Here is a 12,606-nt window from a genome sequence, read left to right as displayed (position 1 = left end):
CGACATATACGTATGAATGTGTATGCCATGTAAACATGCACAGTTGCACATGCCTTTAATGGCAGCACTTGGGAGGCAAATCTGAGTTTAAGGTCAGCCTAGTGTACATAGTGAATTCCACAATGGCCAGAGCTACATAGAAACCCTTCTTAAAAACAAAGCAAAACCAAGATGGTATGGTGGCCCTGAAGACTTTTCAGTGGTACTTGACCAGGACGATCCCTGGAATCCAGGTAAAAAGCCAGTAAAATGGCCTGCATCTCTAATTCCCACATTCCTATTGCCAGAAACAAGAAACCCTGCTTTAAGAGGTTAAAAGAACTAGGTTAAGTTTTCTTCTGGCCACAAATAAAAAAACAGATCCTAAAGAACACAGGTTAATTCCCCACCTGCCACTACACAATAGGTCGAGCAGTCCCTGTAGTCTGTTCTATCATCTCTTGCTCAACACAAATAGGTACTTTCTTAGGTTTATGGAGGACAGCAAACAAAATCAGGCTTCTTTGCTATTTAGGACCACGAGAGCCTTTTTCTTATTCCATGGCTTGCTACTAAGTGGATTCAATTACCTTACTAGAAGATGCTAATCCCCTGGATGGTAGTGGTGCAGGACTTTTGAGTCCCTAGGACAGGCTTGGCTATACAAACCTTGACTTTAAACCATAGACCCCCCTGGGGGAAAAAAAAGATGCTAATCCTAGAAATGTAGAGATAGCTCAGAAGTTAACTTTTCCAGAAGTATACTCAAGCTTAATTCCCCAATGTCCTAAAATTTGATTTCAGTGCCATATCTGACCTATTCTCCTAGCCTGTGGGCACCAGGCATACACAGACCACTCATATACATAAAAGGGGGTGGGGAGATCCAAATCCTCAGGGACTTGCCTTTTCCTTTCCACCTATCTATATTCCTTATAGTTGAGGTTCAGGCAGATGAAACTGGTAAACTGAAAACTAGTATATAGTTGGTAATCTGGTAATTTCTAGTCACTAGCATCCTTAACAAGCCACATTGCTTAGTGTGTGCTTAAAAGCAGGTGAATTTTTTAGAGCTTTGTTACTTTTCTAGTCTGAGAGGCAAATACTAATGTACAGGGAGATAGATTCCTACATAATGCTGTGGCAATTCTATCATCTGAGCAGCTTTGAGCTCAGTATCTACTAGCTGAAGCCAGATAACTGCCTGGCTTTTCTCAACTCACTCCATTAACCTTATGTACTTATGTTGCCACCTACTGGAAGAATGTGAAAAGGAACTGACAACCATTTCCTAAGGGTAAGAGCTTAGGGTTCTAAAATGGCTGCAAATCCCTCCAGTTCAGGAGCATGGGGAAACACATTACAACTTTTAATGACCCTATCTACAGGGTTAACTATCCTGTACCCTCACTCAAATACAAAAACAAACAAAAAACACAAAAACAAAAAACCTACCATATGCCTGCTAACAACAGACTTGCACCTTTTTTTGTTGTATTGTTTTCCCAAGTAAGGGGTTTTTGTAGCCTTGTTCTGAACTCTGCACAGGATTAGCCTCTTGGGATTAAAAGACACATACCACTACCAGCAGACTTACCATTTCTAGCTCCTCCCCTTAGGTGTCTTCTGCTACAAGCCATTATAAAGTGTTCCTTTAACTAGGATACTAGCAAAGATAAGGGTTTCCTTCCCCAGAACAAAATATATCAAATGGCTCCCCCACTATACACAAATCACTTAGTGCCTGTGATACCCCAACTAATTTTTAGACAGGGAAAAACTCGTAACCTTTTAAATCATCTGAGGGACTGCCAAACACTGTCCATACCACATAACCAAGCCACCTGACAGGTGCCTTTGATTAAATGTGTATGCCACTGCTGCCTGGCTAAGATGTGGAACTTCCAATCGACAAAACTTTGTGCTTGGTCACCTAAGTGGATCTTTCAACTAAACGGGGCAGCATGCCTTGCCCAGGCCATTTAAGACTACACTGTATGGGATTAGAATGTGCTGGGATTAGAATGATATACACAAACTCTTATCACATTTCCAGCACCAATCCATGCGCTGCTTCACCAACTTGTCCAGGACGCCCATCTAAGGGTAAAATGCAACGTATCAAACCTTTCAGATTAGAAACACGATGCTGCTGCAGCAAACCACCCCCTACCGTAATTTCCACATTTGCAGGATTACTGAAAGCAAATTCCCACTTGGCAGAATCTGCAGTCAGTCTTGCCAAGCTCTTAAGCAACATTCCAAAATGAACCTTCAGGAAGCACAAGTCTGGCATCAGAGTTTAGGACTTTTAATTTGCCCTAAAGCCACTGAAGCAAAAAACATGATAAACATTCTTTTACAGCCCCCAACACAAAAAAGAAAAAAAAAAACATTTGTAGGAAAAAAAGGTTTTGTACATAGGGTAAAACAATATAAATTCAATCATACAGATGGGGTTAGCTCTATTACCCATCTTGAAAAAGTTACCTGCTCAGTGACAGAGCCTCCTAAGGACATCCCAGGACAGTATACAGCCAAGGTGGTCTACTTAGAATCTATATAAAAATAACATTTCAAGATAGAGATAACCTGTTCATTTTCACTGGGCTCATATAACTCAACAGGGCATCTCTTGAAATGTTATCTTTATTTGGATTCCAAGCAGACCACATGGCCTGCAATCTATCCTGGAATGTCCTTAGAAGGCTCTGTCATTGAATAGGTAACAGAGTAAAAACCCCAGAGTCCTTTCTTTAAAATGAAGAGGGAAAGACTGGAATGGAAGGAACTATTCAAATTTCGTCTTCTTTCCTTGTGGCTTGAAGTCTCCCCCTCCTCCTCTGCCGCCTCGAAAGCCTCCTCGGCCTATAGGAAGGAAAAAAAATGAATGAAAAGTGTTGGAATTGACCTCCCCAACCCAGAATGGTAGGACACAGGCTTAGGAATTAAGGTTATAGCTCCTATCTTTTACCTCCAAAGCCTCCTCGGCCTCTGCCACCAAATCCGCCTCTTCCTCCTCTGCCACCACCTCTGCCTCCGAATCCTCCTCTGCCTCCACCTCGGCCACCGAAGCCACCTTCACCCTTAGGTTTGGCCCAGTCCAAGGTAACCTTGTTTCCATCAATTTCTCCATCTTCCATGGCCTCCTTGGCAGCTTTGGCATCTTCTTCACTATTGAAGTCTACAAAACCAAACCTAAAACACAGAATAAAAACCACCCACTTAAAAATAACATAACAAGCACCAAATCACCCACATACAGAAAGTATTCTTTAGTTGACCCAACTGTGGTAAATTCTGGTTCGATCTCCGAATGTCTCACACAACAGCCAAATAAACCTCTGCCAAAACAGAAGATTTAAAGTGCTAGTTCTGTGAACTTTCTCTTCTTCTCGTGCGAATCCATAATCTGCCACCAGCTGACAGAAAGGAGCTCAATGAGAAGACACTGCAGAGCCAAGCTCTCCATGCAGAATACATTAAAGAGAAGCAATACTATGCCTTACCCTTTAGAAGAGCCAGTTTCCCGATCAGTGACTATTCTTGCACGAACAGAGCCCTCAAACGACTCTTTCAAGGTCTCTTCAGTGGTATCCTCAGACAGACCTTTGACAAACAGAGTTTTGGATGGCTCTAGAAGAGAAAATGATGCCTGTTTTATAGGTTTTTCACTATGTACCCTTGGCTGGACAGATGGCAATCAAACCCATAAGTTGCTGCTTTGAGCTGACGGCTGGATCAGAACTTGACTATCTAGAGGAATTTTCTTGAGATTTCATCAATTATTTCTCAGGTAATCAGTCATCATATCCAACTGTCATTTACTCAGCAGCTACATAAAGGCAGCCCCGTATCAGCATGGACACACATAAGCTCAAAAAAATGCCACCCAACCCCAGTCACATCATGCCAAAGGGACTTACGACTTCTTGCATTAGGTGATCCCCTCTGTCCTTGTAACTCCAGTCTGATTGTTCTGCCCTCAATTTCCATTTTATTACAGGAATCTAAAGCTTCTTTAGCATCTTCAAATGAACCAAATTCTATATATGCATACCTGAGGATTCAAAGTCAGTGCTCAGAATAAAACTTAAAAACACATGGCACCAGCAGGTAATCAATTACCAATGTTATCAATATTTACTGTCATGTGCACAACTAAAACTTCAAGTGTTTTTAAGCTAACAGGATAGTTTTAACCTTATCAGAGCTGTGTAAGAATATGTCCAGTCCACACCTAACAACATAAAATTATACTTTACCCTTTAGATCTGCCTTGTGGGTTCTGGGGCACTTTGATAAAAGTTGCTTTCTCAAATATTTCCTGAAGAGTTTCTTTTGTTGTACTATAGGAAAGATTACTTAAAACCAAAGTTTTTGATTCACCTGCAAGTACAAAGATGTCACATTGGCAAGATATGTATAAATTAAAGCAATCAGACAAAATGTGGGCCACACACAAGCCTATTTCCAACCTACCCCACAAGAGGTCATGTAACGAAAACAATGAAACTTCAGCTGCAGACCACTATACCACATTCAACTAAAAACACTTGTTGCTTTAACAGTAACTGTACAGGAATGCCTTTTATTTTTAGTCTAACTAGATCACTTTTCTATGTTGTCCTACATTATTTCTAAAATACACATAGGTCAAGCCATTTAAAGTATGAAACATATCCAACAAAGAAAGCTGTTTGCCTACTATTCTCCAGTGTAAATTTAAAAAAGCTCCCATTCATGAAGACTAAAAGCGAGGTAGATGAACAAAAGGTGAACTAATTCTAGCTCACCATAAAGTACAAATACACAAGTGCTTTCCAACCCCCACTAGAATTAAACCTTTTAACTTACCACCAGCACCCCAAGAGCTATTCTTTCCACCTCTCTCTTGCCTTTGTCCTTTCTCCCCAGTGTAGTAGAGTGAAACAGATCGCCCATCAATTTCTGCCCCCTGCTTTTCTTCAAGGTTTTTTTCTGCATCAGCTTCAGACTTAAATTCAATATAAGCAATCCTGCAATAGAGATAAGCAGAGTACAAGCACAGTTTGCTTAATAAGAAACATATTAGGCAAATAACAAGTATGTGTGCACTCGGTGACTGAAATAATAACTACTTATATCACTTTTATTGTTCTTTTTAAAGTTTTATTTGTCTTTAAAATCATTCTTTAAACTTATGTAGACTATTCCCCTACTATGTAGGGGGATAAAAAGTGCCCACAGTAATATAGATTAAATGGCTAGAATCACTTCTCATAAAATAGGAAAGGATAGTCCTGGTGGTACCAGAAATCTGAGGCAAAAGACACAGATTTGGGTGGAGGCCAGCTTGTAGCAGTAGTCACAGCTTCAAAAACCAACCCACCATCTGGGCATGATGGTGCACTCTAAACTCAGAACATGGGAGGTAGAGGCAAGAGGATCAGTTCAGTCTGACCATAAAATCTGAGTCCGGCACACAGAGACACTCACCACCGACTCAGAAACTGTTACTATAAGTCAATTTCAAAGACACAAAACATACCCTTTACTCTTCCCATCCTGGCTGACCAATCTGATCTCCACAGCATCTTCAAAGACTTCTTTTAATTCATCCTCAGTAATGTTGAAAGAGAGGTTTTTGGCTAAAAGGGTTCTTGCAGCTCGAACTAGATAAAAAAAGACAAGTGCATCATATAACACGTCACAAAGAAAATAGGGCAATAAAATAAAGGACAAGGTTCTATGCTAAAACTGAAAGGTGAGAAGGGTGGAGAGGTGGCTCAATGGTTATGAGCACTATGCATGAAGAGGACCCATGTTCAATTCTCAGCACTTACAATATGGAGACTCACAATCATCTGTCCAGTTTCAGGAGATTAAGTGCTCCTGTCCTCCTTGGACACCAGGCAGCATGTTGTAGATGCATATATTCTAGGCCATATGTATCAAATTGTACACAAAACAAATCTATTTTAAGTCCCACCTCTAAGATACCTCATAACCCATATGGATCATTCCAGTGACACAAGACGATAGCCAGTAAGTCTGTGACCTGCTTAGACTACAAACTGAATCCACAGCTATCTTCTCAAATGATCAAAAGGGGACTGAGGATATGAAGCAATGTTAAAGAGTATTTCTAGCATATAGTGGGCCTACTTCAAAACCCAAAGTCTGAAACCTGAAATGGCATCAAGAAGTGCTTCACAGCAAAAGCACCTTTACTCACTAGTCTACTCATCTTGCAAGTTCTAACACTACAGCAGACACCACCCATGTCACCTCACTGGTTTACATGAGATGAAACTAAGGGAAAAGTCTAAAGTCTACCTCCTCGTCAGTTAACATACCTTTCTTACTATCTCTTCCTTTTGGTTTTTCTAGTTTAATTTCATTGCCGAACACTTTTAAACCAGTAAGCTCCAAGGCCTTTTCTAGGTCTTCAGCAGACTCAAAATCCACATAACCAAATTTCCTTGAAGATGAAAAAGAACAAGATTACAGGCATGAGAACCATCTATTTTTGTTCATACAAATGTAGCACCTACAACACCAAAACTAATTCATCTTCAAATCCCCTGAACCAAGACACAACAGCAAACTCACTTATATCTCATTTATTAAGTCTTAGAACACCACAACTGATAGCGGGAGCTGGTATGGACCCTGCTAAGTACTAAGAATCCATCTAGCTAAAAGCATTCCCAGATCATTCAGATCCAAGTCTAAGGCATTACCCAAAATGCCAAATTCTTATAATGCCTAATCTTTATATTCCACGTTTAAAAACATGGAAGGGAACAGAAAGGTTTAAAAAACCCCACCAGGTAATTAGATAAAATATTCAATGAAAAATTTACCTGTTTGTACCAGTTCTGACATCCACAACAGCAAGATCATTTTTAGCAAAAAGTTCACTGATTGCACTTTTTAATTCAGCAACAGACTTGCTTGGATTAAGGTTTCCAATGAACAGATTGAAAGGTGTAGTTGGTTCTGAGCCTGCACAGAAAATGAACTTTTAGTCCACTTATAAATTTAGTCACTACACATAAATTTCAACATAGAAGAACTATAAGGCACATCAGCACACTGCATTTCCACACCAGATTTCAGTATTAAGTCCCTTTGTCATTCATCATTTGTGCCACTGCTACCTTAAGAGGTTAAGGCTATGTCCCCCATTTGGGCAGGTTTACCTTCTACTTTCTGTTTCTTGGCTTCCGGAGCTTCTTTCTGTTTGGTCATTTCCTTCTTCCTTTTTCCAGGTGCTGCTTTAACAGGTTCTGGATAAGATGTTTTTAAAGTGTCATTCATGTGTATGTAGGCAGGCATTTTAGTATTTCTATTAAACATTCAGGTCAGTGTACTTTAGAATTTAATTTAATTTGGTTTACCTTCCTCTTCTTCCTCCTCCTCCTCCTCTTCTTCTTCCTCCTCCTCTTCTTCATCGTCCTCCTCATCTTCATCCTCTTCTTCATCATCCTCATCCTCCTCAGCCACATTCTTGGCTTTTACAGGAACAACTTTTTTTGCAGGAGGAGCTTTCTTTCCTTTGGCTGGTGTGATCTCCATAACTTCTTCTTCTGAGTCTGAAAGATAGTTCAGCAAGCAAAGGTATTTGCTGGCAGTCCAGACACACATAAAAGAAAAACCCACAAACATAAAACTAAGAAAATGAAACCCTGACAACATGCTTAATTAAATTATAGAAAGAATTAAGAAAGCAAATGGGGCAGTGGTGCATGCCTGAAATCCCAGCTCAGGGAGGCAGAGGTAGGTGGATTGCTTTGAGTTTGGAGGCCAGCCTGGTCCACAAAGGGAGTCCAGGACAGCCAAGGCTACACAGAAAAACCTGTTTAGTTTAACAGAAGAAAAAAAATTAAAAGCACAAAATGTGTCTTTCAAATCTAACTCATGAAGTGGTCAGAAAAACTACATGTAGTATTTAAAAACCTATCTCTACCAAGCCTGCAAACAGAAACCCAAGAACACACACCCAAACACTTACCATCTTCCTCTTCATCATCCTCTTCCTCATCATCCTCTTCCTCATCTTCTGAGGCAGGAGCAGCAGCAGCAGCTGCTGCTTTTGCTGGTTTTGCTCCTTTGACTACTACTGGTGGCTCAAAATCATCCTCCTCTTCCTCATCATCATCTTCCTCCTCTTCCTCATCATCATCTTCATCCTCTTCCTCACTGTCATCTTCCTCTTCATCACTGTCTTCCTTTTTGGCATTCTTACCATTCTTAGCTCCCTTGGCTGGCATGACAGCTCCCTTCTTACCAGATGTTGCTACCAATGCTTTTGCTTGTGTGGCTCCCTTCTTACCAGGTGTTGCAACTACTTTGGCTGGTGTAACTGCCTTCTTAGCTGGTGTGGCTGCTGCCTTTTTGCCTGGGGTAACATTTGCTTTCTTAGCTGGGGTGGGAACTGCAACCTTTTTTGTTTGTGAAACGACCACCTTCTTTGCTGGAGTGGTAGTAGCCTTCTTGCCTTTTTTCTGAGGGATGACAACCTTGAAAACAAATCATAAGCATTCTATATTCAATACTATCTTAAGATACCAAGACTAACTGAGCTCAAGAACAAGGGCATTAGATAGACTGGAGAGATGGCTGAGCACTTATTCTTGTCGAGGATACAAGTTCAGTTCTCAGCATGCACATGGTGGTTCTAAGTCCATTTCCAAGGATCCAAGAGCATTCTTCTAGCTTAAGGGCACCAGCCATGCTTAGTGCGCCCACACATGTAATTAAAATTCTCCAACCTGAAACACCCAAAACTGGCTTCCAACTCAGCCTCAAGTACTTGAGTTAAGAAAGAATATACTCTAGTTTTATTAAAAAACAACAACAAAACCCAACGAAGTCCAGCCAGGCGTGGTGGTGCACCCCTTACTACCAGCACTCAGAGTAGAGGCTGGAGGATCTCCGAGTTTGAGGCCAGCTTAATCTGAGTCCAAAACAGCCAAGGGTACAGAGAAACCCTGCCTGGAAAGGGGGAGGGAAGCGTTCCACTCAAAGCACTTTTTGCTAATAGTTTTATCAGGTACTTAAAGCAGATGTTTTCTAAACCAGAAATCTGATTTAGCATGTCGATAAAAAAAATGAGGTTTCACTCCATAGTCCCAGCTTGCCTAGAATGAAAATACTCAAATAATTATCAACAGCAATAATGAGCTTGTATTTCTTTCTGATTCTACTTCCAGACTGCATCTTAAACTTAACACAATCTTTCGATTAGCCGTTGTACCTCTTCTTCACTGCTGTCATCTTCTTCATCTTCTGACATCTCTTCGTCTTCACTATCTTCTTCCACCTCCTTTGGGGGAGGAGCCATTTTCTTGGACTCACCGTGGGTTTTGCCGGCCTGCAAATGCACGCACAACGTGTCTACCCGCATCTTAAGCCATTTTGTATTTTGCCATTAGGTCTACTTCCCATACGGTTAAAGAACTTTTGCCATATGGCAAAGTTTGCGGTATGTCCTGACTTTTCACAGACAACTGAGAAAAACTCTTCCCCTTTAGACACTAGTCCCGGCCCTTTATGTCATGGCCCCTTCCTCTTAACTCAAGTTGAAGGCATCCCTCTAACTCGTCTGCTGGGGGGCGTGCGGGAGAGCGCGGAAGCAGCCTCTAAAGGAGCATCTCCGGCGCGGAACTCCCTCCACCTTCTCGCGCCCCAGCCGCGCCACGTGGAGGTCCCCCCCGCAAGCCACCACGCGCAGGCCAGCCCGGCGCCGCCGGGGCTGGGGGATCGCCGGCCTGGCCACCTAGGCCCATCCCGCAGCCCCCTATCCCGGTGTCCAGGCCCACTCCCAGCCCCCGAGGACGCGCGACACACGAGGAGCGCCGCCACCCACGTGGCGGGCCGCGCACCCGAGCACGTGCGCGGGGAGGCGGGGCCCAGCGAGCCCTCGCCGCATGGGTTCGGCCCTCTCCCTACTCGGCGGCCCCGGCGCGGGCCCCCCCACGCTCAGCTCCTCCGATCTCCCCCCTCGCCGACCCCCGCGGGGCAGCGGACACCGCCCTCCCCGCAGCCCGCCTCGGCTCTGCTCGGCACCGAGTCAGAGGCCAAACAGCGCGAGACCTGCCGGCAGTCGCGCGAGACTTTCCTCAGCATGGCGCCCTCGAACGCGCCCGGGATTGCGCGCAGGCCCTCCTCCCCTCGGCGCCGGGGGCGCGCGCGTCCCGGAGAAAGCAGGCCTCACTCGTCCACATCGGCGCGCAAGGCCTCTCACCTTGGCGAGCTTCACCATGATGGCGGATTACGACGGCGGCGTGTGCGGAGGGCGAGCAGCTCGGAAGAGCCTCGGGGCACCCACGCGAGGTCGTCGGCAGCGGCGGGCACTGAAGGCTCCGGAGCACGTACAACTGCCTGCCAGCTACCGCTAGCGTCTGAGGCGAAAGACTGAGCCTGCCCAGTAATCGCCTCTGGAAAGGCGACGGCGGCGTCCTCGTGACCCCGCCTCCACCAATCACTGCTCGCGTCCGTCCCTCGAGCCAACCGCCGGCCTCAGCCCCGACGGCGTGGGGCGGGCCTACGGCGTGGGGGGCGGAGACGGCGGGGGCGTGGCCGGGCGGCAGCTTCCGGAGGGCGGGGCCGGTTTTGCGCAGGGCGGACGTTGACTGGTTGGTGTGCGGTTCAGCGTTCCCGAGCGGCCCGCTCCCCCCACGCCTGCGCGGTGAGACGCGCGAGTTTGGCGCGGCGTGTGAGGAGCGTTGGGGGGGCGCCTCGGCCCGGATGCCCTGAGGCACTAGGGCGCCGCATGGACCTCTGGCTTCACGTGGCCTGGGGTTTGCTCGGGGAGTCCTCCGCGCTGCGGAAGCTCGCCCCCCACGGTGGAGTTGGCGGCGGCCTAACGCGTCCGCGGCGCCTTGCTGCGGAGGAGCCGGAGAGCGCCGGAAGTTCGCTCGGGCGGGTCGGCGGCCCTCGGCCTGCCCCTCAGCCGTGCGCTGCAAGCCACCGTTCTCCTGAGAATTCCTAATAAAAGCAACTGCGTGTGTGAGCGGTGCAGTCCCCTTAGGGCATAGTGACTAACAAACCCCCGTATGTTAGGTATAACTCCGAACGGGGCCAGGTCCAGAGAGAAGACTTCCGGTGGGTGCTGGGGAAGAGACCACTCAGGCCTCCCCTCGAAGGCGGGGACAGGAGTTGTCTCGGGTTGCTTAATGGTTGGTTTCGAGCGTAGCATACTGGAGCGCTTCTATTCTTGAGTGTTTTCTAGGCATCTAAAGCCCAACTTTTCTGGAGTCAGGGTTCCATCATCTGACAACATTGATTAAGAAATAAATCACAGCTGAGTGTGGTTGCGTGTGCCTTTAATCCCAGGATTTGGGAGGCAGAGGTAGGGCTAATCTGTGAGTTCGAGGCCAGCCTGGGTTACAAATCGACAGGAACCATGTCTCGAAAACCAAAAAATAAAACAACAACAACAAAAAAGGATTTTTGTCTAGGGTGCGGGTCGGGTGTAGAGCAGGCTAGCTTCAGCCTGACCCCAGTGTGTCGGGTTAAATTTGCACCACCATGCCTGTCCCAGTCTCGGGAGATTTTAATGAAGACTGATGTGTTAGGTCCCAAGTTTTCTGTCTAAACATCAGCCTTTGCAGATGCGTGACGCTTGCTTACTAAGGCCTTCCCAACACAGTGTGGGACAGCCCCAGGTGTTCTCGAGTTAGGGCGGCAGGTGATGGGGACCAGTGTTGCGGTGCTGGGGAATGATCTTTATAGAGAGACTGGTCACACCTTGAACTGTTAGGATGGAGCCAGGGGAGACTCTTGGATAGAGGGACAGGAAGGGTGTGTGAGCCAAGACCCTGGATATTCCGAACAGAGCACGCTAAAGGCACCCGGGAAGAGACGGATGAATCCCAGGAACCTGGGCTTGTCTTCTCTGTCGATCCGCTCTATCTGTATGGGCCCTCCTCAGTCCTCTCGTGTGAAGTGCCGCTAAGATACTCTTGCACCCTGAGTTACACTCACCCAGTAGTTTTCTTGGTCATTGTTAATTTGCCCCTTCCCCAGACACAACACAAACTGTTATCTGCTGTATTCCCAGTACCTAAAGCATTGCCTGGCACATAATAGCCCTGAAAATTACAAACTGGAGTGACCGATACAGCGCAGTGATAGGCGCACCACCACACAGTGTGAACTTCCGAACACAAGTTTTTAAGTGAAGCAGCAGCAGGGACAGCAGTACAACTTGGTGTTACCGCGGAGTCAACACCTAACGCTTAGGGGGTCATTTCCAGGCACACAAGCTCCATTTTAGCTCTCTAGAAATTTTAAATTCATAAATGTATTCAAAATAGGCTAAAGCATCACTGCGCACAGATGAGGGCGAAGAGCAGTGGTTCTCAACCTGTGGATCGCGAGCCCTGTGGGGTCAAATGACTCCTCCACGGGAGCTGAATATTAGATACCCTGCATATCAGATCTTATGGCCAGGCGTGGTAGTACTTTAATCCCGGCACTCAGGGAGGCAGAGGCAGGCAGATCACTGTGAGTTCCAGGCCAACCTGGTCTGCAAAGCAAGTCCAGGACAGTGAAGGATACACAGAGAAACCTTGTCTCAAAAAACCAAAAATAATAAAATAATTTTATGGTTGGGGTCGCCACAACATGAGGATC

General features: G+C 45.7%; 1 protein-coding gene and 3 non-coding genes across 4 annotated transcripts; all 4 read right to left on the bottom strand.

Moving 5' to 3' along the window:
* Positions 1 to 2,267: 2,267 nt before the first annotated feature.
* Positions 2,268 to 10,391, bottom strand: Ncl (nucleolin). The gene is made up of 14 exons (XM_055616839.1): positions 10,214 to 10,391; positions 9,224 to 9,340; positions 7,979 to 8,486; positions 7,365 to 7,559; positions 7,167 to 7,253; positions 6,828 to 6,969; positions 6,318 to 6,442; positions 5,510 to 5,633; positions 4,837 to 4,997; positions 4,245 to 4,368; positions 3,906 to 4,039; positions 3,489 to 3,615; positions 2,954 to 3,177; positions 2,268 to 2,847 (listed from the first exon to the last, which is right to left on the bottom strand). The coding sequence occupies exons 1-14, from the start codon at positions 10,229 to 10,231 to the stop codon at positions 2,771 to 2,773; spliced, it is 2,163 nt and encodes a 720-aa protein (XP_055472814.1). The 5' UTR covers positions 10,232 to 10,391; the 3' UTR covers positions 2,268 to 2,770.
* On the bottom strand, positions 3,294 to 3,429 carry LOC129684072 (small nucleolar RNA SNORA75). The gene has a single exon (XR_008721262.1). It is a non-coding gene; the product is annotated as a small nucleolar RNA SNORA75 (small nucleolar RNA).
* LOC129684075 (small nucleolar RNA SNORD20) lies at positions 3,716 to 3,795 on the bottom strand. The gene has a single exon (XR_008721265.1). It is a non-coding gene; the product is annotated as a small nucleolar RNA SNORD20 (small nucleolar RNA).
* Positions 7,047 to 7,116, bottom strand: LOC129684074 (small nucleolar RNA SNORD82). The gene has a single exon (XR_008721264.1). It is a non-coding gene; the product is annotated as a small nucleolar RNA SNORD82 (small nucleolar RNA).
* Positions 10,392 to 12,606: the final 2,215 nt, after the last annotated feature.

Source organism: Psammomys obesus, unplaced genomic scaffold (genome assembly GCF_907164565.1).
Source record: "Psammomys obesus unplaced genomic scaffold, mPsaObe1.curated_primary_1811, whole genome shotgun sequence".
Lineage (NCBI taxonomy): Eukaryota > Metazoa > Chordata > Mammalia > Rodentia > Muridae > Psammomys > Psammomys obesus.
This window is presented reverse-complemented; position numbering and strand designations above follow the sequence as displayed.